A 25,410-nucleotide genomic window follows, 5' to 3' on the forward strand; every position below is an offset into this window, starting at 1 on the left:
TAAAGATTATGGGAAAATAAAATGATAAAAAGTGCAAGATGAAATCTAAACTTAAGTGTCTATTTGGTTCAAAAGATGAGAAAGGAAAAAGAAAAGATAACTGGCTAAGTAAACAAATATAATATTAAAATTGTAATAGTAAGTTTGATTCCTATAAAATGAAATAACGAATAAAGAAAATACTATATTAGGTTTGGTCAGAGATGGAAAAGAAAATAAAATAGAACAATTTTGCTATCGTGCCCCTATAATATATATATAAAAAAGATAATATTATATATTAAATTTGAATAAAACTATTTTAGTTTGTTTTATTAATAAAACATCTATTACGAAACATAAAATAGATAAGATGACATGGTTTATTTTATAGTATGAATATATTTATTAAAACATAAAATAAATAAACATAATTTTATTTACAAAAAGTTACAACAAAAACATAAAATACATAAATTAAGTTGATTGTTAGGACTAAATCTAATAATTTAAGATTAAATTAATTTAGCTTAAGTAATTTAAATATTTTATATTTAATTGTAATTATATATTTTTCATATGTAACTTTTTAAATTGATTAAAAATATTAAAAATATATAATATTAAAATTTAGATATATAATTTAATATAGGTACAATATATGCATTAATACTCTAATTTTATTATTTGATAGAATTAAAAAATAAAATAATTAAATATTTTTGAATTTGAATGTTATAAATAAAAATTTTAATAAACAACAAACAATATTATAGGTAATTAAGTAAAAATTATTTTTAATAAAATTTCATTCTTTTCAAATTCCTCCAAATTGATTACAGGTTGTCTTCCCTCTCGTCTCTTAAAGAAAATTGAACCAAACACACAAAAGTAAATAAATAAATTAGAATTTAGCGTGTCTCACTTCCCTTTCCCTCCTAAACCCTCAAACCTAACAGATCCTAAATCTGCTTTAGACAACAATTTTGAGTTTTAAGAATTGTTTAATTCACAGGCTTTATGAATTAGAATTTTACAATATGATTTATAAATGATATAATTTATTATATTTAAATTTGGAATTATACCTGTATTTGGTTGATAAAATTATCTTGAGATTTATATTTCTCATATTCAGATTACTTTGTAGATTAATTGAAAGATTTTGTTTTTTTATACTTTAAATGACATAATTGTCCTCCCACAAATTTTATTTATTGTGATAAATTAAACTTGTACATCAATATCTCTTTCTTTGTGAACATTATTTTATTTTTATTTTTACCAAATTGAAGTATGTTCTAATAAAATTTTTAAATATAGTTTTTTTTATTAATATTAAAAAATTCAATACATACAAATTCATAAAAAAATACTCTTTCCTCCCACTCCAAAAGAGTCCTTAAGAGTCTTATAGTAAATTAACAGATAATAATATTTTATTGGTTAGTGGAAATGTAAGAAGTTCTTGTCATTTAACTTTATATATAAAATAATTGCATGTGTAATGAGATATTTGTAATTTAGATAAAAATTAAAGGTATTTTAGTATTAGTATATGATTACTTTTACAAAATAGAAAATTGGTATTGGAGTAGGATGGATGAAAATGGTAAAAAAAATATTTTGACTTGGGATGAAGTACTCCCTCCGTCCCATAACTAGATATTCATTTGCTTTTTGCACGTAGTTTTAGAAATATTAGTATTATATTAGGATATAGTAGGAATAAAGTAGAAGTGACTAAAATAATCTTATTAGTATGTGTGATATAAAGATAATGATATATGTGTAATATATTGTAAGTTGTAAGGGTATTTGTAATGTTAGATAGATAGTACAGTTACTTAAAAAAAATGGATACTTTGTTATGAGACGGACTAAAATGGAAAAATAAATACTTTGTTATGAGACGGAGGGAGTATATAATATATATTGTAAACAATAAAATAATTTAATATAAAATATTTTTTTTATACTATTGACATATTTTCTCATATTTAATATAAAAAACAGCTAAAACTAAAAATACAAAACTAACACACAAATCAAATAATTTAAAATTAATGATTTATTTAATTACATTAAAATATCATTAAATATAAATAAAATTAATGATTATTAATAAACATATGTATTCGTAGTATTATGTTTAAATAAAATATTATATTTTCATAAAACCAACTAAATATAATTAAAATATAAATATATATATAATATTAAATCTTTTTTTAAAAAAAATAGGGTTTTTTGTTGGGAAAGAAGATATAAAAGTAAAAATTAAATTGCAATGTGAATGAAATTTTAAAGTAATAGAAGTACCCATCATTAAAAAAATTCTTCATTTGCAGAACTTTAAAATCTTACACACTTTAAATTTTATTATCTATTTGTAATCAAATATGAATTTATTAGAATTTTAAAATTTAAATCTTATAGAATACTACCATATTTATTAACCAAACAGGGCTTTAGGATTTGTTCATTCAACAAAATTTTTGTCACAATTTCCAATATATATAATACTATATATTTTTTATCATTTTACAAAAAAAAAATTAATATTCACTATAAAATATTAGTTTTTATATTAGTAATATAATTTTCTTTACCTTATATAAAAGAAAATATATCTTTAAGTTAAAATAGTATACAAACAAACATTACAGTAATTTGGATTTAAAATTTTATGAATTGAATTGGAACTGTTTTGAAAGTTTTTTTTTTTATTATTATTATTATAATTGTAACATTATATAATAAACAATGCGATTGATGCTGAAGAAATAAAATATTTATTTAATATATTTGATAGAAAATAAATTAGATTAAATTTTATAAATATATTTGTTGAGTACAAAATAATGGATAGATTTTTAGGAAATGGGCCTGCCAAGATTAGGTCATTCGAAACGTCCAATGGGCTTTTTGAAAGTCCAAATATGATTGCAGTAACCGGGTCGGATGAGTTTTGAGTCTGATCAAACATGGTCGGGTAAATCTCCAAGGTCGTACGGATGAGGAGATTGGACGTGGTCGGGACCAAATAGTTCGGACGTCAAAGTCGGACCTAGTCAGGACAAAGTCCGAGGGTCGGATTTAAGAAAGTCGGACGGGTGATAAGATTGGACCTGGTCGGGACCAAATAGTTCGGATAGAGAAGTCGGACCTAGTTGGGACAAATTCTAAGGGTCGGGCATAAGAAGGTTAGGTATTAATAGTAGTTATCCTATAGGTCGGGTAAAATGCAGTTTCTGGTAGTGGGGGGTAGTTTCGACTGGTGAGCGGTTTTTAAAGTCGGACGTGACAGGACGGTTCTCATACGTGTCGATAGAAGAGAATTTTTTGGGGAGTTAACAGAAGTTATGGTAACCGACCGGATAGCGGTTCGAACCGTATCTTCAAGAGGTTATTTAAAGATTCTGTACGGTATAGAGAGGGCATCTTCAATCGACATCAAATTCAAGAAAATCGCTTTTGGGGATCACCACTTTATTTTCCAGTCTTTATTTTATTCTTATTTCATTCTACAGTGTTTAGAAGTTTCTAATTTCAGACATTCATCTATCAAATTCGGGAATATTTCTCTATTTTCGAATTTTACTTTTTATTGTTGAAAAACGCATCAACAATTTGGCGACCACAGTGGGAGTCGAGGCAAGATTGCTGATCCTACGTCAACGGAGAGTTTCATACGATTGAGATCCGGCCGAATCGTCGGAAGGATCCACATGGCAGGCTCACAGCCTCAATCATCTTCGGCACCGGTGGGAGAAACGGTTTCACCACCTGTCATGCCAAATACAAGAGAAATGCCACAAACACCCGTTGACTGGGTTTCTTATGTTCAGTAATTGAACAACCAGCATAATTTGGCCATGAAGAATATGTTGCACGAGCAACAAATGTTGCGCGAGCAACAAAATCTTATGCAAAATACGTTAAATCAGGCGTTATCAAGGGTTACTTTGCAACCCATCCAGACGCCACCAGAACTATCACCATCCAGGTTACAGACAAATTTTGCGGGGCCTTCATATGTGGACAGCACTTTTCCAAGTGTTACCGCCCCAATGGTTGACAGAGGGAAGACTCCTCTTACATACCCGAATAACATTCCGTTGGGTGGTAGGACCGAGCCTACCGATCTCAGAGGGGACAGATTGGGAGGCCAGGCTCACAATCCTATTCAGGTATTGGATCCTGTCCCACCCAGAGTAGACCTAGAGGACATTGCTGAGGTTTTAAGGGTACATTTTGGAATGAACCCCCAGACGGTCAACAGACCTGCGTACCAAAAACCATTTCCAGAAAGAATCATCAACGAACATCCGCTTCCAAGGAATTACAGACCACCCAATTTTCATTCGTTTTCTGGAGAAGATGGGGCATCAACTATAGAACATGTGGGACGTTTCACGGCCCAATTAGGGGAAGTAGGCAATAATTCTTTCTATAAACTACAATTGTTCGGGTTATCACTTACAAGGACCGTTTTTTCATGGTTTGCAAATTTGCCACCCGGGCAGTTGCAAACCTGGGAAAGCCTGGAGGCAGCATTCCATGCAAGATTTTTTAATCCTCTCCCAACAGTCTCACTCACAGATCTTTTAGAGATCAGACAGATGCCAAAAGAGACCGCGTATCAGTTTATTGAACGGATACGACTCATGAAAGGCAGATGCCCGACAATCATCGAAGAAAGTGAAATGACCAATTTGGTGGTCAGAAACATGCATTCCAGACTTCGGGAGGCATTGATAGCCCATGATGTTCAGGACTTGGCTAGTTTGGCCTCCAAAGCAGGGAGATTAGAATCTTTGTTCAGAGAAAAAGATCACAACTTTCGTCGGAACAGGGTACAACAAATGACAAGTGTTGATACAGAGATTTATTCGCCAGAAGAAGGAAATATTCTTGAAGAGATGGCAGCCGAAATTGTGAATGGCAAACCGTACGTATGTTCGAAACTAAAGCCATTGCCAGGAACAGAGGAGAGGGAGCAGCCGACTTTCGATGTATCCAAGGCCGACGAGATCTTCGATATTCTATTGGCAGACGGGCAGATTCGTATTTCTAAAGAGCAAAGTTTGGCAACGAAGGAGGAAATAAAGGAAAGGCCATACTGTAAGTGGCATAATTCCTTTACTCATTACACTAATCAATGCACACATTTCCGAAAGGAAATACAAAAGGCTATCAAAGCAAGGAGATTCAAATATGTAACAATGGGAGTAGAGCATCAGCCCTTCCTAAAAGTAACTACTGCAATGATTTCTTTGCGGTCTTCACAAGTTGTGCAAAGTGATGACGAAGAAGACACCAGACGAAAAGATCGCAAGCCTAAAGAATGAGAATCCAATCAGGAAGTGAAGTTCAAAGTTTGCGAAACTAGAGTGGCAGAAAAATGGGATAGAGAAGACGGGTCGTTCAAGGTAAAATTGAAAGATAAAGTCGTGGTACGGGACCGACCAACACGCAAACCACATCTAGTCCAAGAGAAATGGAGCCGAAACAGAAAGCCTCTGCCAATAGAAATAGACCCTCGATTTCCAGGTATGAATCGCACACAAATCCGTAATGCTAAACGCAGGTATGCAGCACGGCATGGAAAGCAAACAGATAAGGGTAAGGAGAAGAAAGAATCATCACCTAAAAGAAAGGACTTGAATGACGAAACAGAGGAGCAAGGGGAGAGCAGCAAGCCGATCAAGAAGGCCAGATGTTTTCGATGTCAATTCTGCAAACGGATCAATATTTATCCTGAAATAGAAATTGCAGAGGAAGAGACCCCCGAGATTATTTTCGGATCATTTGCCCCAGAAGAGACGAAATTTTTGCGCAGCAAGATAGTAAAACTTGATAAAGCAGGATTCGAGGTCAGGATGACGGATATACGATGGTTCGTTGAAGAAGAACCCATTTGGGCTAAGTTCGAGGAGGAGGAAGAACCAGAATGGGCAGCAATGGTTGGCAGACCCCCACCTATGTTTTTTCCACCTATACCAGAAGGGGCAATCCCGCATTTAAAACCACTCTATGTTAACGCTCACATATGTGGTAAGCCGGTTAACAAGGTTTTTATCGATAATGGGGCTGTTTTTAATGTCATGCCCCTCAAATCTTTAAGAAAATTGGGTAAAGAGATTGGTGATTTATCTCCGGTAGACATCGAGATGACAAGCTTAACAGGAAAATCGACCAAGCCAGAAGGGATGATGGTGGCGCCTATTGAGGTTGGACCGAAGGTGATTTCGACTGTGTTTTTTGTTGTGGATGCCAATACTACCTACTCAGTTTTGTTGGGGCGAGATTGGATTCACGCTTCCAAATGTGTGCCTTCTTCTCTCCATCAACAAATTACGTTTTGGGAAGGAGATCAGGTTTACACCATGGAAGCCAGTACGAATCCGTTCAGCTCTACAGAAGGAGTGGAATAATCGGTTCTATATACGGAATACATATCACCTATTTCACGGACAACCATGGTAGATGAGTATCCCTGGAAGGGTTGTAAGCTCACTACGCAGGGTTGCATGTTTCATTAGAAACAATTTTATGTTTTTATGGCTCTGTTGTTAGCCAAAATAAACTTTACTTGAAGTTAATTTATGGAAGAAATAAATAAATGTGATAAACTGATTAGAAAGTTCTATTTAAACCAATTAATAGTTAGACTACATAATCGTAAAATTTCCAACAATAATGTTGGCGAAGAAGAAGGTTTTCGCTGGCCTGATCTCCTAGAAAAGACAGGAACTTCTCTGTCAAGTCAGGACCCCCTCGTTGAATATAATGTGGGAACCAAACAGATACCCAAGATGGTTAGGGTAAGTGGTTTACTGACAAAAATTCAACAGGAGCAAATGGTAGCGTTAATTCGAGATCACAAGGAATGTCTGGCATGGGATTATTCCGAAATGCCCGGATTGGCGCGCAGTTTAATAGAACATAGGTTGCCTATTAAAAAGGGGTTTAAGCCTTACAAGCAACCACCAAGGAGGGTGAGTCAAGAATTGATGCCCCAGATCAAAAAAGAAATTGAGAAACTACTAAAGGTTGGTTTCATTCGTCCATGTCGATATGCGGAATGGTTAGCCAATATCGTTCCGGTAACCAAAAAAATGGAAAGATCCGAATTTGCATCGACTTCAGAGATCTCAATCTCGCCACTCCAAAAGATGAATATGTCATGCCAATAGCAGACATGTTGATCGATTCTGCGGTGGGACACCGGATTTTGAGTTTAATGGATGGATACGCAGGGTATAATCAAATTTCATTAGCAGAAGAAGATATACCCAAAACTGCATTTAGGTGCCCAAGAGCGTTGGGAATTTATGAATGGACAGTTAAGCCATTCGGTTTAAAGAATGCAGGGGCGACCTACCAACGGGCTATGAACACTATTTTTCATGATCTTATTGGGCGGTCAATTGAGGTATATGTTGATGATGTGATCATTAAGTCTACCGACTTTGATTCACATTTGGTTTATTTAAAAAATGCTTTTATTCGGATAAAGCAGTACAACCTGAAAATGAACCCAACGAAATGTGCCTTTGGAGTTTCGGCGGGGAATTTCTTGGGGTTCTTAGTACATGAAAAGGGAATAGAGATTGACGTGAACAAAGCCAAAGCTGTTCTGACGATGCGATCGCCTCAGTTGGTCAAAGAAGTACAAAGTTTTTTGGGAAAGGTAAATTACCTAAGGCGTTTTATATCAAACGCTGCGGGGAAATTAAAACCTATCACGAAATTATTACGGAACAAGGCTACCGATTTTTTCTTGGGGTCGGGACCAACATAAGGCATTGGAGGAAATCAAGGAGGCATTGGTTAACCCGCCTGTGTTGGTCCCTCCAAGAGGCGACCGAACTCTTCGCTTATATTTGGCGAACAGTTTTGATGTGGTAAGCAGTCTCTTGGTACAAGAATGGGAAGATGGTAAGGAAAGAGTCATTTATTATCTAAGCAAAACTTTAGCAGGACCTGAGTTGAATTACAGTATGCCCGAAAAAATGTGTTATTCTTTGGTCTTTGCTTGCACTCGGTTGGAACATTATATTCTGCCAAGAGAAACCGAAGTGGTTTCTAAAATGGATTTGGTCAGACTAATGTTGCACAGACCAACCATGCAAGGTAGATTAATGAAATGGGCTATTAAGCTGGCTCCTTTTGCACTACGCCACCGACCTTTCAAGGCTGTGAAAGGACAAGTTGTGGCTGATTTGTTGGTTGAGTTTACAAGCGATGGATCATCAGAAAACAAAATAATGCCATATATTGGCACCAGTCCTTGGAAAATGTTTTTTGATGGTTCTCGTTCGAAAGGAAAGTCGGGAGCGGGAGTGATACTAGAAGGACCAGGAGGCGGCAAAATTAATTTGCAGCTTCAAATGGAAAATATGACACATAACTCCGCAGAATATGAAGCACTGATTTTGGGTCTAGAAGTACTTATCGCTAAGGGAGTGCAGTCTGTGTTAATCTATGGGGATTCTCAACTTGTTATCAACCAAGTATTGAAACGGTACGCGTGTAATTTTCCCCATTTGCGTAGATACCGAGATGTAGTGCTACACTTGTTATATAGAATCGGGGAAGTAGTTTTTGAGCATGTACCAAGAGCGGAAAATCAGTTGGCTGATAATCTGGCTCAGAGCGCTTGTCAACAGTTGATTGGCAGTCTCGATTCTGGGACTGATTGGAGAACAGAGATTATGGAATATTTGGAATCTCCAAATTCTACTGCTCTTGTTCGTGTTCGCTTAAAGGATTTGCGTTTTCAGCTAATTAATGGGACTTTATATAAAAGAACCTTTGAAGGGGTTTTGTTGAGGTGTTTGGGACCTGAGGAAACTATTAAAATAATGGAGGAGGTCCATGGAGGAGTGTGTGGTGCGCATCGGGCAGGTTTAAATATGCGATGGGCCATTCATCGTATGGGATTCTATTGGCCGAAGATTTTTGATGATTGTATCAGATTTGCCAAGGGATGTCAAGAGTGCGAGAAGCATGGTCCTTTACATCATTTGCCAACAGTGGATTTGCAGACAATGGTTAAACCTTGGCCATTCAAAGCTTGGGCATCGGATGTAATTGGAAAGATTCATCCGGCCTCGTCGAAACAACATTCTTTTATTTTGGTGACGACTGATTATTTTACCAAATGGGTAAAAGCAGTTCCCTTGAAGAATGCGACGCAGAAAGAAGTGATCGAATTTGTACTCAATCATATCATCTATCGATTTGGAATTCCTCACACTCTCACAACCGATCAAGGGTTGATGTTTACTGGGGAAAAGTTTATTGAGTTTTTGGCCGAATACAATGTCAAATTACACCATTCTTCATTATCCACAGGCGAATGGATTGGCCGAAGCAGCAAATAAAATTATTATTGGCGTTATCCGGAAAATGGTGGAGGAGAATCCAAGGAAATGGCATACTCTGCTCTTTCAAGCATTGTGGGCTCATCGAAACAGTAGAAGTACTTCTACTGGATTCTCTCCATACCAATTAACATTCGGGCAAGATGCTGTATTACCTGCAGAATTTGTCGTGCCTTCACCCAGGGTGACCAGTACAACAGCCTATGTTGATGAGATGTATTTACAAAAGATGTGGAAACAATTGGAAGAGTTAGATACAGATCGATTGAACGCATTGGACCAAGTAATTAAGCAGAGTGAGATTAGGGCAAAATATTACGGAAAAATGGTGGTCCCAAAGCTCTTTGCAGAAGGCGATCTGGTCTGGAAGACAATTTTGCTGACCTATAAGAAAGTAGATCAATTGGGAAAGTGGTCTCCCAACTGGGAAGGTCCTTTCATCATTCATAAGGTAATTGGAAATGGAGCCTTTATTATTATAAATCAAGAGGGAAAAACGGTACATGAGAATATTAATGCTAAGTATCTAAAAAGGTATTACCTTGCCTTTTCGGAACTTTTTCATTGATTATTTGGAAAAAGAAAAAATCATAGGACCCTTTAAAGGGTTCGAACCCATTGGTAAAAAGGGTTCTCTAATCATCGGAAAGATTAATGGTGTCATCCCAGACTGCCGAGGTCGAGACCATTTCAGGTTCTTCATCCAGAAGATCATCCAAATCCAAGCGGTAGCGATCCCATTTGTCTTGCATGTATTGAAGATTTTGCTCAGTTCGGGACTTCATGTCCTGCAAAGACTGAATCTCTCGTTCAGCGAGGACACTCAGTCTGGAGAGCGTTGATCTTTGTGGTTGAAAATCGTTGTTCCAACTAAGGTCTGGGAGAATGGAGGTTACATGATGGTTTATCATGTCTAGATGATGGTCGAGATCCGATATACGTGAGTATGTCGGTATAAGGTTCGTAGCTGGTAGATATATGCTCCATCAGTCAGATGGTACGATGAATGGTTCTCCTACCTCTGCCGGAGAATCTGAATTTGAAATCCAGTTGTTTCAGAACCTGTATCATATCTTCAGCGTGGTGGCCTATGGGGTGCTTTCCCACTAAGAATGGTTGGAGAGCACCTTCCCAGTTTGAGAGAGGAACACGGAGGCGAGGAGAAACCATATTGCATGAAAAGTAATGGTGATATTTTTGGAGTTGGAGGTACGGAGTTTATATAAGTATTCTGGTTTCTAAGTTAGGTGATTCAGTAATAGGCAATAAATACGGATCTGTGTTTGCTTGTTAGACTCAGTAAAAAACGCAGGAAAGATAGGATCTATTTTCTAGAAATAGGAATTAATACTTGTTAAAACCGAATCAATGTACAATATATTTGAATTACATGGAGAGAAGCGCCCGTAAAGCAGTTTTTAGATCGGTCCATTTGAGTTCTGACTTGATGGCCCGACGACGTTGGTATGCTTTTTGGTGTCTCTGGACGAGTCTCGTTTGAATAGCTGCCTGAAGTTGTTCGCAAAGACTGGCTTGGTTAAGGCAATGTGTTTCAACCAGACGACTTCCCTCATGTATGCTATCATCTATAGCTTCCAATCGTTCTTGAAGTCGTCGTAGTTCTTCAGTCTTTTGGGAGATTTCAGTAGCTAATGTATGTCTCTCCTGCCGGAGCTCGTCCAGTCGGGCCCTAGCCACGCTGAGATCTTGGTCGGCCTTCTTCAAATCTGCTTCAATATTATTAGGATCTGCTGCCGAACGGGAGGAGGTCGCTTCGGATAATGGGGGTCGGATCAGAGGAAGTTCAGCTTGAAGTTTAGTGATCCTGGCCATCATCCGATCGAGAACTGGTGAAGCTCCCGACTCCAGGGCAGGTTGAACCAATAGGGTTATTGCGACTTGGACTAGCGGCGAAAGGTCAGCCAGTTCTAAGTGAGCAAAATCCAAATTGGCGCATCGTTCCACAATGGTTCTGACGGGAGTCGGGAGGTCTATTCGGGTCAAAATGTTCATCTCCTGAGAAGCCTGAACCAGAATAAGATTAGCAAGCTAAAAGACATGGCAAAATTTTTGAGAGATAAGGTCGGAAGGTTACTTGATTCAGGGCAGCTGTAGCCTCAGAAGGGGCCATAAGTTGGAAAATTGAGGGGTTGACTGGTCGGATAATTGGACCAGCAACTGATTCATCCCCTGGTGGAAGTTGTTCGGCGGCTGCTAAATCCATACCCTGAACAGAAGACAAAAGTTTTCAGCACCGTTGGATGGGCGAAAACTAAATCAAAAAATGGATGAGAAAGGGTACCAACCGGATCCAGCGGGGCAAAATTAACGGAAGCTTCACCCGATTTTGAGGAGGAAATTTCCTCTACATCGTGGGGTGGTTGGACTGGTTCGGGTTGGACTGGTTCGGGACCAACAAGAGGAACCTCATCAACTTGCTGAACAAGCGGGTCGGGTAAAGCCACGACCTGGTCGGGGTCGGGTAATACCATATCTTCAATAGGTGCCTGGACCAAATAGGTTTTAGGCATCAGGAGTTTTATCAAAAGGACGATGTTGAAAGAAGGTTTAGCGCTTACTTGTTGAGGTTCTGCAACTTGGTCGGGGAGGACAACAGGTTGGTCGGGCATCACCGCAACCATATCCGACGCTGGGGGAGGAGGTAGCCTGCCCATCGATTCGCCTGGTCGGTGTGCCTACAATAAAAGGTTTGAAGTTATTGTTTAAAATTAATATTTTGTTGGTCTAAGGAATGTCGGAAACTATCTTTTACCTCTGATTGTCTGGGGGTCGGTTGTGTGGTGATTGGGACTATGGCTAGTCGTTCTGTGGTCCGGACCACAGATGGTTGTTCTATGGTCGGGACGGCAGTTGATCAAGACGAAGATAAATTAATGGGAAGTTGTGCCTCGGGTGATTGTTGATCGGTCGGTTAAGACGTGGTTGGGCCAGTGGTCGGGAGCATTGAAGGATCTTCTGAAATAGACATATTGGAGTTAGAAAGGGGCCGTATGAAAATAACATAGGGAAAGGAACAAAACTTACCAAATTGTTGCCTTAAATACTTTGGCATCCCACTGGTATCTACTGGCAGAGAAGCCAAATATTCCTCGATGGCCTGCCTATCGATAGCAGGAGTGGCCTTTGCTTTTTGTCTTTTTGCTCCCGACCCACCTGCCACAGGTGCTTGCCTTTTCCTTCCTCTGACTGCCAGTCGGGGGAGCCAAGAGCCAGAGCTGGGGGTGGAGCAAGCCTCCCGACCAGTTGGTCAGTCGAAGGGGCAAGTAAAGACCAGGTGGCCGACCACCAGGCGGGAAAATTTTCTGTTGTCGAAGGTTTTGGGCAGAAAGGGAGATATGAATTCGAGGTGATGTAGCTGGTGAGTTGAGAAATATAGGTTGGGATGAGTTCGGGAATTACCAGACCCTCGGGGCTTTGAAACATGAGGTGAGGACTGGCTAATGGTCCTGGTATGCCCTGGCAGCAACCAAATTGCCTCGACAAAAATTGAGGTTGGTAATTGTAAGTAAAAAATGATCTACGATTCTTCTTATCCGACCTCCTACTAGAAAAAAGAGATCGGGGCTTCATCGTGGCGTCCCAAGAAAAAATGTAGGTCGGGTGAGGGATAGGATCTGGGCGAGTTAAAGGATAGGTTGCGTCAGGATAAAGGAAGAAAAGATCGGTCGAATATTGCATTAAGGTTGTATATACAAAAAAACGGGAATTGTTCCGATCTTCGGTCAAAATTTGGGTTATTATAGAATCAGAGGATTTTAGACAAGAAGAGTTCGGGGTTAATCTGGCTAAGGCATAGCCAATAGACCTGTAAGGATTGAGAGAAATTGGGAGGCAACCAAAAAATGCAGAGGGGAAGTATAGATTGGACCACAGTTCCAGGAACCAAAATGGTCCTGAGGCTGCAGTGTTTGCCTTTTTATTATCCATAAGACGGGAACTTACTCGGGTTAAACCTTCAAAGAGGTTGGCTAAAATAAGGTACCTAAAGAAGAGAAATGACCACATGCCAAATGAATGGCTAGGTCAATATGAGTTGAAAGGACAAGTTTAGAAGGGGAAATAATGATATATCTGTAAAAGAAAAGAAGAAAGGAATGTAAGCTCAAACATTCAAACTTTGTGCATACAAACGAAATCAAAAGGAAGAAGATATACCTACAGAGCCAAAAGAGGAGAAAAGCAGTGTGTTCCAACTCGGAAACAGGGATATCCTCCTTACCCTGATATTTATTGACAAAGTATGTCCATCCTCTTTCTCTTTCAGGCAGTTTGGCCAGGGCCCAACCTTGATGGTTGGGGGGAAGTTCTTGATTTCCGAGAGAAACCAGAACGGGGTCCTCTCCTGTGATCGGCAAATGCGCGATCACTGCTACATCCATTAGGGTTGGACCCATTGGACCTGAAGGGAGGAAAAAGGCACCTGTTTGCGAATGCCAAAAAGCCGCCATGGCCATCAGAACTTTATCGTGGAGGTAGAGAGGTTGCGTCGAAAGGAGGATAGCTTTATCGATCCCTTGGGTTTTCCATTGGTTTTCAAAATGAGGAAGGAGCCTCGCATACCATTTCCGGTAAGCATCTTTTGGATCGGTCAAGTGAGTCTTGATGCTATCCAGAAGGCGTTCCGGTTTGAACGCTTCATTGTTGACGATAATAGGAGAAACTTGAACAATGACTGAGCTCATACGCTCAGCATCCGCAGTGGTAGTGCAGTAAGGGCGGATTGTAGGGGTAAGAACTTTGGAAGATACAAGGGGTATTGAGGGTTCAGTTCCGTCGAAAGGGAGTGCAGGAACGTATTGGTTAGCCATTTACGCGAGGATGAGAAAAGATAGAAAGAAAAACGAAGGAGGGAGCTATACGAGAGCAGAAAGGTTTTTAGAATTGTGAATGTGTAAGTTTGAGAAGATGAAGTTGGGGTTTAACATAAACCCTTTTGATTTGACGCAACGCAGTGTGATGATCACACTGTAACCCTAAAACGTCACGTCTTCCGTAGTTCGAGGAGTGACGTTTCGGCGGGAGGGGGCAAGTTGTTGAGCACAAAATAATGGATAGGTTTTTAGGAAATGGGCCTGCCAAGATTAGGTCATTCGAAACGTCCAATGGGCTTTTTGAAAGTCCAAATATGATTGCAGTAACCGGGTCGGATGAGTTTCGAGTCTGATCAAACGTGATCGGGTAAATCCCCAAGGTCGGACGGATGAGGAGATTGGACCTGGTCGGGACCAAATAGTTCGGACGTCAAAGTCGGACCTAGTCAGGACAAAGTTCGAGGGTCGGATTTAAGAAAGTCGGACGGGTGATAAGATTGGACCTGGTCGGGACCAAATAGTTCGGATAGAGAAGTCGGACCTAGTCGGGACAAATTCCAAGGGTCGGGCATAAGAAGGTTAGGTATTAAAAGTAGTTATCCTATAGGTCGGGTAAAATGCAGTTTCTGGTAGTGGGGGGTAGTTTTGACTGGTGAGCGGTTTTTAAAGTCGGACGTGACAGGACGGTTCTCATACGTGTCGATAGAAGAGAATTTTTTGGGGAGTTAATAGCGGTTATGGTAACCGACCGGATAGCGGTTCGAACCGTATCTTCAAGAGGTTATTTAAAGATTCTGTACGGTATAGAAAGGGCATCTTCAATCGACATCAAATTCAAGAAAATCGCTTTTGGGGATCACCACTTTATTTTCCAGTCTTTATTTTATTCTTATTTCATTCTACAGTGTTTAAAAGTTTCTAATTTCAGACATTCATCTATCAAATTCGGGAATATTTCTCTATTTTCGAATTTTACTTTTTATTGTTGAAAAAACGCATCAACAATATTATTATAAATGTAATTAATATGTATATAATTTCGTAAAAAATAAAATTTTATATAAAAAAATATTACTTTATTATTACTATAAAATAATTTAAAATAAAATATGGTATACATATTACTTCTCCGTTCCACTCTAGAATACTCTTTATAATAGATTAATAAATAATAATATTTTATTATTCAGTGAAGGTGTATAAGTGATTTCGATACTTTTTTTTCTTTTGTCTTTATGTATAAAGTATATATATTTAATGATATGTTTATAATAAAAGTTAAAAATATTTTGAAATTAGTGTATGATTACTTAGAAAAGTGATAATTGTGAGTGAAGTAGGCGAAAATGGTAAAAAAAATATATTTAGTTGGGACAGAGAGAGAATATATTTATATAATTATATATTTTATATAATAGAATATAATAAATATTTTATTAATTAATCGAAGTGTGTAAGATAATTCTGACATTTTTCTTTTATTTTTATGTATAAAAGAATTTTATATAAAATAGTATATTTGTAATTTATGTAAAAGTTAAAGATATTTTGATATTAGTGTATGATTACTTTTACAAAATGATAATTTTGAGTGAAATAGACGAAAATGGTAAAAAGAATATATTTAGCGGGGACAGAGGAGTATATATTTATTTAAATATATATTTTATATAATATAATATAATATAATATATATCTTATTAGTTAATGAAAATGTGTAAGATAATTTTAAGATTTTTTACTTTTATTTTTATGTATAAAATAATTATATAAATAATAATATATTTCTAATTTATTTAAAAATTAAATGGTATTTTGATATCAATTTGTGATTAATTATACTATAATAAAATATATATATTTTTGATTGAGAAAGGCGAAAATCGTAAAAATAATTTTTTAATTAAAAGGATGTAATTTATTATTAGTATTGGGCTTCAATTATTTGAATACAACCCACCTCATTAATGCACCGTTGTGACTTTTGAAACAAATTTTTATCTAGGCGGATATATTTTTTGTTAACAAAATAAAACAGTGCCAACAATAAGAATATAGTTTATACAAACAAGCCTAAATAACACACTTCTATTTACAAATTACAATATGACGGTAACTCAATTTGATAATAATCAAATTATGTTTCGAAAAATTTCATCCAAAAGAAATGTCACTATAAATGGTTATATACATGTTAAATGTTACACAAGATTCTAATTATTCTTATTTATCCTTAAATTCGAAAGTAACCAATCACCAAGTTCTAGGTATAAAATCTAACTACATTAGATGTAAACAGTTGCTAAAATAATGATTAATTATGATGTAACTCAACATAAAATAGTGATTCAAATCATAGTGATAGGTAATTTCTATCATTCATAATTAGAACCTAACTTCTTCAATTTTCTTTTGTTATGCAAGACTAGATGATGATGATCACGTTGGAAAAACCATCAAACTTTACTATCTTCAGTAAATGATGGCTAATCCTTTATTTTTTGGTTGTGGATGATGTGATAAAACTATTCTGAGATCCCTTTAAATAAGGTTAGTAAATTGTATTTGAATCACTATATACATAGGATATTATTTGGTAATACGATATACCTTGGTTTTTCCTTGAGAATTCTTTTGGATATTTTTTTTTTGTTTTTTGTTTTTCTTGTCCTATTGTTGTTCATATTCAAATATATCCAAAATACAAACACAACTTTGTCCAAATTTTACTTTACTTGTTCACTTCTTTGTAAAGACACATGGTTTGCACAGAGTTAAACTTCAATCTTGCACTTGAACATTATTTATTTAGTTGTTCAAATGCACAATTTGGACATAACTAATGGATTAAATTTTTTGTATTAATGGAGAAATATGTAGGGTCTTTGGTGATTTAATTGATGAGTACCAAGTCGGTCACATGAAGCTTAACATTGAGGAGGAATTCAAATAGATGTGCCCGAGACTATGAGATAGCGAGGATGAAATTGAATTGGCTTTAAGACTAAAGTTATACTATGAAAAGTAAATGGAAAAAGAAAAGTAATGGTGAAGGAATGGAGTGCATGGGTGAATAACTTTGTGGAATTAGGATTTAATAAAGAGATGAGCGTTGACTACTAATGATTTGTGATTTACAAATGAAATGAAATAATGAATATTGAAAGTTATACTTAAAATATAGAGTTGAAAGAGGTGGAAATATCCTCTAGTGGATGAGATGATCACAATATATTTATAAAACTTTGTACACAAGAGTATTGCAAAAAAGTGATTGCATATAAGGCTTTTGCTTCCTATTTACTGTGAGATTATGATGATTTAGTTTAGTCTATAAATACGCATGGAAAGATAAATTAATATTCAATTATAGGGCTAATATTTCATTCCCGAAACCATTCTAGGTGATCGGCAAGCTGTTTTCTTTGACACTCAAAACTAATAAATTGAGATTAGTTCACTGCCAATATTTTTACTATATTTTATAATTTGAAATTAGGATCAAGGGGTCACTTTAAAATTAATGATTGCATAGTCCTAGGTTACCATAGCAACAAAGAGAGTAATCTCGGGGTCTGTCTAATTGAATTTGATTAAGTGGCTTATATTTGCTTTTTCAAAGTTCTTGTGAGGTACTTCGCGAAGCAGTTATCTTATTTAAATATCATCCATAAATGTTCGAAAAAATAAGAATAACTATATTTCTTAATTTCTAAGGAAAATAAATTTTGTGATTACATTAAAAAAACTACTAAATTTATCCAAGTGAAAAAATATAAAGACAAATAGTGGCTTGGCACGCGGCTCTTGTCACAAGTGGTACCAACAGTCTAGAAAAGTGACTGGGTGCCCTCACAAGTTGAGTTTCTTGCATTTCAGAATAGAAGAAAATGATAAAGTGAGCAATTTGATTTACACAATTGGCTTACATCAATCCCTAATAGAATTTCTAGAAGATTGACGGTTATTGATAGCTAGTATCCAATTTGTAATTTGATTTTGGGTCGTCCAATATAGAAACGATAAAATCAAGAGTCATCTTCCTCTCATGGCATATTAAGTGAAACAACCTTTGGAAGGTAAGTCAAGCCAGAGTTTGATGCATTCAATAATCTAAGTAGCCATCCCTGATTGACTGAATCAAACGCACACCTTCAAACTTAACAAAATGACTGCACCTTGCAAACATCAAGATTCCAAGCCTCCTTAGAATTCAGTTTTCTCCATAGTTTTGTACATTGCGACTAACAATACAAAAAAAAATACCAAAACATATTAAATGATAACACAATGGTGATATAGTTTTCCTAGGCACTTCAATATAGTTAAACACAAATTTGGTCAAGTATCGCTATATATTCTTATAGAAGTTTCTAGAAGAACATGTTAAAAAATTACATTATTGTCCATCCTCGAACAAATGCAATAAAAATATAACTATCAAAACATTCATGACAGTAAATAATCTATTACGAAGGTGTCACGATGATGCTCATGAAGAATTTCAAATAAATGAAACACAATCATTTAAAACATTTAACTTCTTTAAATGATCAAATGGTGGACCAAATAACCTCGACCATCAAAACTCATTTCGCTAAGGGGGACTATATTTGATTTAGTGGTTTATTGTATATTTTGGAAATCTTGATATATATATATATATTTATTTGATATTATTATTTGATTATTTTCAGCAACTTTCTTTCTTTCTTTCAATTGTCATAACGTTTATAGAATTGCAATTACAATTTGGTATAACTTTGCATTCTTTCAACATATATTTTCTTGATTAATACACTACTTTTAATTTCTTTTCTTTTTTATTACCACATGGAGCTTGCAAGTCCTCTTTCGCATTCCTAGTTCATCAAAATCATTCTTAAAGATTATTGGTTTTTTCTATCACAAGCTACCTTAGCATATATAAAAAAGGCTTCGCAACATTTCAGTATGAAAATGTTGAAACAATGGGACACTCACCTATTCAATCACTCAACTCATTACTTGCACTACAAAATCATCTTAGTTATTGATTAAGGTCAAATTCAAGTTATTAAGCTTGTATAGAAAGATTGTCAAAGCAAGGAAATCACATGCTCATGAAAATATTATCATAAGGATATATTGCAAGTAAGGACTTAAGTTGAAATAGAAGTAGTTATCCATGCAGTCAAAAGTAAGTCACTTATAAAAAAATAATTTATCAGGAAAATTACTCATAGAATTTATTCCGTCTCAAACATTATGTTGACATGTTGCGAGGAAAAATTTTGTGAGTAAATTACGCACATAATTACTCATGGAATATTTTTTTCATAAATAAGACCTTTTTCTTCTGGAATTATTCAAGAATTTAGTTGTGAGTAGATTTACTTACGGACAAATTCCGTGAGTAATTACGTAAGAAAATTACTCAGGGACATAATTCCGTGCATAATTCCGTGGTAATATACTCACGGAATTATTCAAAAATTTTTCTCATGAGGAATTACTAACGGGTGGTTACTGATAAAATACTCGCGGATGAAATTCTGTGTGTAATTCCGTGAGTAATCGATTTGTTCACGGATTTTTCATAATTACTCCCGGAAAATAATATACCTTTTTTGTAGTGATGAAATGCTATTGTGATACTATATTGCATATTTTGTTAGGAAATTTATATATATACATATGCATGTGCGCGCTTACATTTATGAGTCTTCACATCTTATGTTTTTTTATATAAACATATATATATATTTGATTGTGTTGGTGGATTTTTGAAAATGAGGATAGATAGTTATTTCACTGGTCTTTTTTCGTTAATTTGCTTATTTCACATATTACACACATATTGCATGGCTTTTTTTTTTTTAATATATTTTATGAATTTATCATTTAGTTGTTGTATGTGGTAGTGCTAAGTAAGAGTATTATCTGAGGTTAGGGTACTCGACCTTGATATACCGTAACACTTTGGTGGTAGTGGATAATAGTAGTCAGGCAACTGAATAACTTAGTTGTACGGTCATTCAGTTATTAGACCTATTGTAGTTGAGATGTATTGTGTCTAATTATTCCTACTAAGTGTTATTGTACTCATTAGACTAGCTCTTAGTGAGGTCTACGGGTAGCTCAAGATCATATACCAAATTCAAAATATGACCCTATTAGGGTGCACAAAGAGGAGTAGAGTTTTTGAGTTTCGCTTGGATGATTCTAACTAGCACAAATTCAATTACATTACAAGGGGGTAGGACTAGACAAGAGAACCCTATATTCGTTATCATAGGCTATGAGATGTCTTGTGGTTAATAACAACAATGTTGGTTATCCATGTATTTTTTTTGGGGAATTGTATGGGAGGTATATGAAAGTTACCAGTTGACTTTTATATGCATATGAGTTTATTAGGTCCTTTATATTTCAGCTAGGGGGTTTACTAGCTATTTGTGGATGATAGTTTAGTGAGTCGATAGTTATGGGTCCAAGGTTATTTTGGCTACTCATTTAGATGGATATATATATATATGTGTGTGTGTGTGTTGGTATTATTAGCCAAGTTTGAGAGCCGTGTTACACTATTTCAATGTTGGCATAGCATGATATTTATTTTGCGGATGACATAAGGTTACATTTATTCTATATTTTGTCATATTTTATATTTAGTAATTGGATTTAGTTTTAGACTATTTTCAAGAAAATATTTGGTTCAAGTAGCCACGTTTGATTAGAAAGGTATGGAAAAATCTAAAAACCCACTTACATAATTTTAGATTGATCACTGGAAGAAACTTATTTAGTCATCTTGTTTGAAACCCATATTTCTAGCCCAAAAACATTAAGGAATTAGTTTATTCGAGTCATTAACTATGAAGTCACTGAAACCCAAACATTTCAATTGAGGAATTATTCTTCAAAATCAATCTCACAAAGAATGATAGGGGTTCAAGAAGGCTTACATCGCACGCCAATTAAGAATAGGGAGGCACTAGTAATGGTTGCCTGAGGCCCGGAGCCGGAGTCCACGGTCGTCACCGAATAAAGCCGGAGGAAAAAAATTGTTGACGAAGTAGCGTTGGATAGTGTGAGCCATCATTGTGTGGGAAGCTTCTTGTGCCTAAATTTTACCAAGGGAGCCACCGATGCCCAGCTCTAATTTCCAATAAATTTTCGGAGACACTTTCTGGATAACCTAAGAAAAACCCCTACTTCGATTCAATTTAGCATGATTGGGAGAAAAAAATGTTTTCGGACCAGCTTTCAAATTTCCCTAAGTGTGTGAAATCAATTCCTTCTATTTCTAAAATGGAGGATAAAAATCTCTAGTATCCAAAAGTCACCGTAAAAGGTGAATCGAACGGTAGGATGGTTTGCTACTAAAAATGACAAGGCTTATAGAACCCCGTACATATTGATGAGGTTGAATGATAGATTGAAAATTGGCTTTTGGTATGAATTTAGTGTGAGAATGTGCTGATTGCATATTAGAAATATATTAAGTTGTATCGCAAAAGCATATGGTCAAATAATAGATTTTTTCTCATGTTAACCGGTGAATGCTGGGTCGAACTCAGGGCATTCGTGTGAGGGGAAATTCAAGTAGAAAAAATTGTGAGTTTATGAATTGGGGAATTGAATTGGATGCGATGAAGATTAAATCTATGCTATTGGAAATGAATACAATGCGAAATTAAAATGGAGAAATGAAAGGGTTGAATGCGTTTGAAGTGGATGGATACAATGGTAGTTAATGCTTGGGTGAAGATGGTTTAATGACGTGATTTGATGGATAATTTTAATGATATATATATGTGAAAATATGAAGGGATGACCGCTAGGTGAGTTTAGGTATATGTGATATATGTATATACTTCGTACATGAGAGTATTGCTTGAGGGTGATTACGTGAGATATTCACTTGCTAATTTACTTTGCTATTCTTTAAACCTTTTCAGCTTATAGGTAATGCAAAGAAATTAACTAATTCCTAATTACTGACTTGATATTCTATTATCTAGAATCATACTTCACTGCCTTGCGAGTCGTTCTTCTCGATACTCAATCAAACCAAGTGATTAGTCTACTATCTACCATTTTACTATATATTCTCAACCAAATTGAGTCCAAGAAGTCGCTTCTGTGAGGGTTCTTGAGTCTAATAGCATCGTGATTTTCTCTCGGATTTATTTAACTAAATTCTATTAGGTGACTTATAGTTGATTTTAAGTCAAAGTTGTCTCAACATACTTCACGAAGTTATTATCTCAAGCATGCATCAACCATGAATGATAATTCGATGAAAAATTATTTCATTACTTTTTAGAATTAAAGTTTGCGATTACACTAAGAAAGCAATAACAGTTATCTAAGTGTGGAAATTGAATAAGATGGGTGGCGAGCACGTGACTCCTATCAAGAGTGATTCCGACCACCCGTTCTAGACATTTGGAGATCCGTACCGCTTAAGCTCTTCTTAACACAAATGTGATTTCTAACTCGTGGGATTGTTGCAAATGAGCTTGAGTTGGATCCTATTTATAGGAGTTGGCCAAGCTTCTAGAAGACTGTATTGGTGGTAACATATCCAATCTAGAAAATGCAAATTATTAATCAATGGTTAGCTTTCACTTGACACTGATTTGAGATAGAGATTCTCATTAGCTCAGGATTGCAGGTTTTGCTAACCGCCTTAGTCAGCTTGACTAATAAATCAGATCCTTACTTCGCATTCTATAGATTACACCACTCCCAAAATTCATTCTTAAATCTCGAATTTCTTAGACAAAAGCACATCTAAAATGCTAGAAAAATTCAAAGAGATGTCAAATGGTACAAAAAAGTTATAACAAAATTACCATGGGCATTTTGATACAATTAAAAGCAGATTTAGATGCCCAAATTAGTGTTATTATTGAACAGTGAGGTGAGGTGGTTGTTGTAATTGAGATGGAGGTCTGAAGATCGCATTGCCCTGGTTGAAATTGTTCTAGTAGGATTTCTGTTGAGCAGGTGGATTTTGACTTTCCATGTAGCAGAAAACTTCAATGCCATTCGTTGATAGTTCATTTGAATATTCTGGTGGATGTGGAGTTCTTGACTTTTAATAGTTGAGCGATCCTCGATCGCTTCATCATCGAAAACTACACGTTTTCCTTTTTTTTTTTTTTTTTTTTTTTATCCCAACACATCTTGTTTCAGTATCTTGGCTATCTCCTTTACTTAGACAGATAAGTTATCAAGTCTGACGTCCTGGAAAATAATGGTTAGGACTTCATATATTCGTTTAGATGCAACAATCCAGTTGGCTTCTAGCCAGTTACTTTGCGCATCTTTCATCTTTTCTGTTATTTCCTTAGCCTCATAAGCCATCCTACTCATTATAAAGCTACTAATTATCAAGAGAAGCTTTGAGTTGCTTGTTGACTCCTATATAAATATTTCGAATCTTTAGATAATCAAGAATATTATGATTATTTTAATTTCTTAAAAATTTCTTGTATCAACTCTAGGTTTGGGGAAAAGATTCATCTAGAGTCTGCTTATAATGCATAATCTCTATCATCTGCTAGATTTTCTTGATTGTAGAATGAAATTTTGTGATATACAACTATGCCAATTCTTTGAATGTGTTAGGGTATGCTATGGAGTTCATCCATTTCTCTACCTCATATCTAAGTGTGAACATGAATAACATCAGCTTGGCAGGATTTGTTGGAAGACCGTTTACCTTGAAATTTTACCAAAGAGATGAGAATTTTCTTAAGTAATCACATGGGTTTTCACACTAAAGTTCGTTGTAAGTATTCTAGCCAATATAGAAACCCACACTACAAGAAAATAACATATTTGTAACGGAAATTTCATTTCTAAAGTTTGCATAACTAACGCAATCTATCTCTAGTTTTGTCCCTGATATCATTAGTAACAAAAATATGCATTTAAGATGAAAAAAAATTATTACAAAAATACTATTTTCTTGTAGTTTCGGGTGGACTTCAACTTATAGAAACTATTCGTATGGGGCATGATGTTGGTGATCAAAGTAGATCCAGGAAGAGCTTCATAATGAGCATCAATAGGGATCTCAACAGTTAGAACATTTGTCCTATGCTGATTAAGTGATTCGGTTGTGGCTCAATAGTAGTTGGTGGATGTTGTGGTATAACCAGTAAGTCGGGCACAAGCTTTAGTTGTTTATGGATCAATTTGAGCTTGCAGTGTGAGTTTGCTCTATTTGAAAAATATGCTACTTCGTGTCACCCGTGCTTGTTTGGATGCTGAGATGTTCTTGAATTAGTTGGGATCAGTTGCAGTAGTTTGCAAATATATCTAATGATCCAAAAGAGACTCATATAAATATGACCATGATCTGAGACAGACTAGCTCCTTTCAATATTCCCTTATAATCTATTTGCGATGGAATATTTACACCGTATGGAAAATTACTATCAAAACTTTGTGAAGGAACACATTCCATCATAAATTTTCTCGTAATTTTTTTTATAGCAACATAAAAAAGGGTTGCAATGGAGGAATTCATCCCTTGAAATTCTTGTATTTTTTGTTGTCCGGGTTCATCAAATTTGGGAAAAAAGATTCTATGTATTGTGTTTTAGTTTGCTCGACTTGAAGGATATCTGCAATGTATTGTGTGTAATTTTTATATGAATTAACGTATAATTGTTTGATAGTTTTTGAACTAGAATTGTCTTGTATTTAATACTTTATTTTTTATTATATTATATTATACTATCTATGCAAAAAATAGAAAAAATTAGACATATATTTTATGAAAATAATTAGAGATCACAGTAGATCAGGTCTGAGTCAGGTGTGGCAATATTCGAGACGTGATTCAAATATTCTTTGAATACTCAATATCTGAATTAGAACCATATATTATTAGACCTGATTGATTCAACCTGACCGCATCTTTTGGCGTAACTGGTTATTCCTTGCCTCGGGACCAAATTGGTTATTGGACGGTGAAAATTATTCTACCTAAAGATTAGGCCTGACAAACACCCGTGAATCTAAATCTTTTTTAAAAATAGAAATAAAAAACTATATTACAAGCGGGACAATGATGGGGGAGTGGTGGCAAACAATAAGAATAAAAATGAAAAAAAAATTGAGAAAAAATATCTAGAAGAAAGAAAAAGTGAAGATGAGGGGGGAGTTGGAGAACTTTGGTTAAATAGGCCCGACCTATTTTA

General features: G+C 35.6%; 3 protein-coding genes across 3 annotated transcripts; all 3 read left to right on the forward strand.

Moving 5' to 3' along the window:
- The first annotated feature begins 3,857 nt into the window (after nt 1-3,857).
- Nucleotides 3,858-5,333, forward strand: LOC127248840 (uncharacterized). Its single transcript, XM_051271382.1, has one exon. The coding sequence runs from the start codon at nt 3,858-3,860 to the stop codon at nt 5,331-5,333; it is 1,476 nt and encodes a 491-aa protein (XP_051127339.1).
- Nucleotides 5,334-8,129: 2,796 nt separating this feature from the next.
- Nucleotides 8,130-9,374, forward strand: LOC127248841 (uncharacterized). Its single transcript, XM_051271383.1, has one exon. The coding sequence runs from the start codon at nt 8,130-8,132 to the stop codon at nt 9,372-9,374; it is 1,245 nt and encodes a 414-aa protein (XP_051127340.1).
- A 25-nt stretch (nt 9,375-9,399) lies between these two features.
- Nucleotides 9,400-9,942, forward strand: LOC127248842 (uncharacterized). The gene has a single exon (XM_051271384.1). It carries the CDS (start codon nt 9,400-9,402, stop codon nt 9,940-9,942), a length of 543 nt encoding a protein of 180 aa, XP_051127341.1.
- The last annotated feature ends 15,468 nt before the right edge of the window (nt 9,943-25,410 follow it).

Source organism: Andrographis paniculata, unplaced genomic scaffold, assembly GCF_009805555.1.
Source record: "Andrographis paniculata isolate CXL003 unplaced genomic scaffold, ASM980555v1 Contig34END, whole genome shotgun sequence".
NCBI classification, from domain to species: Eukaryota; Viridiplantae; Streptophyta; class Magnoliopsida; order Lamiales; family Acanthaceae; genus Andrographis; species Andrographis paniculata.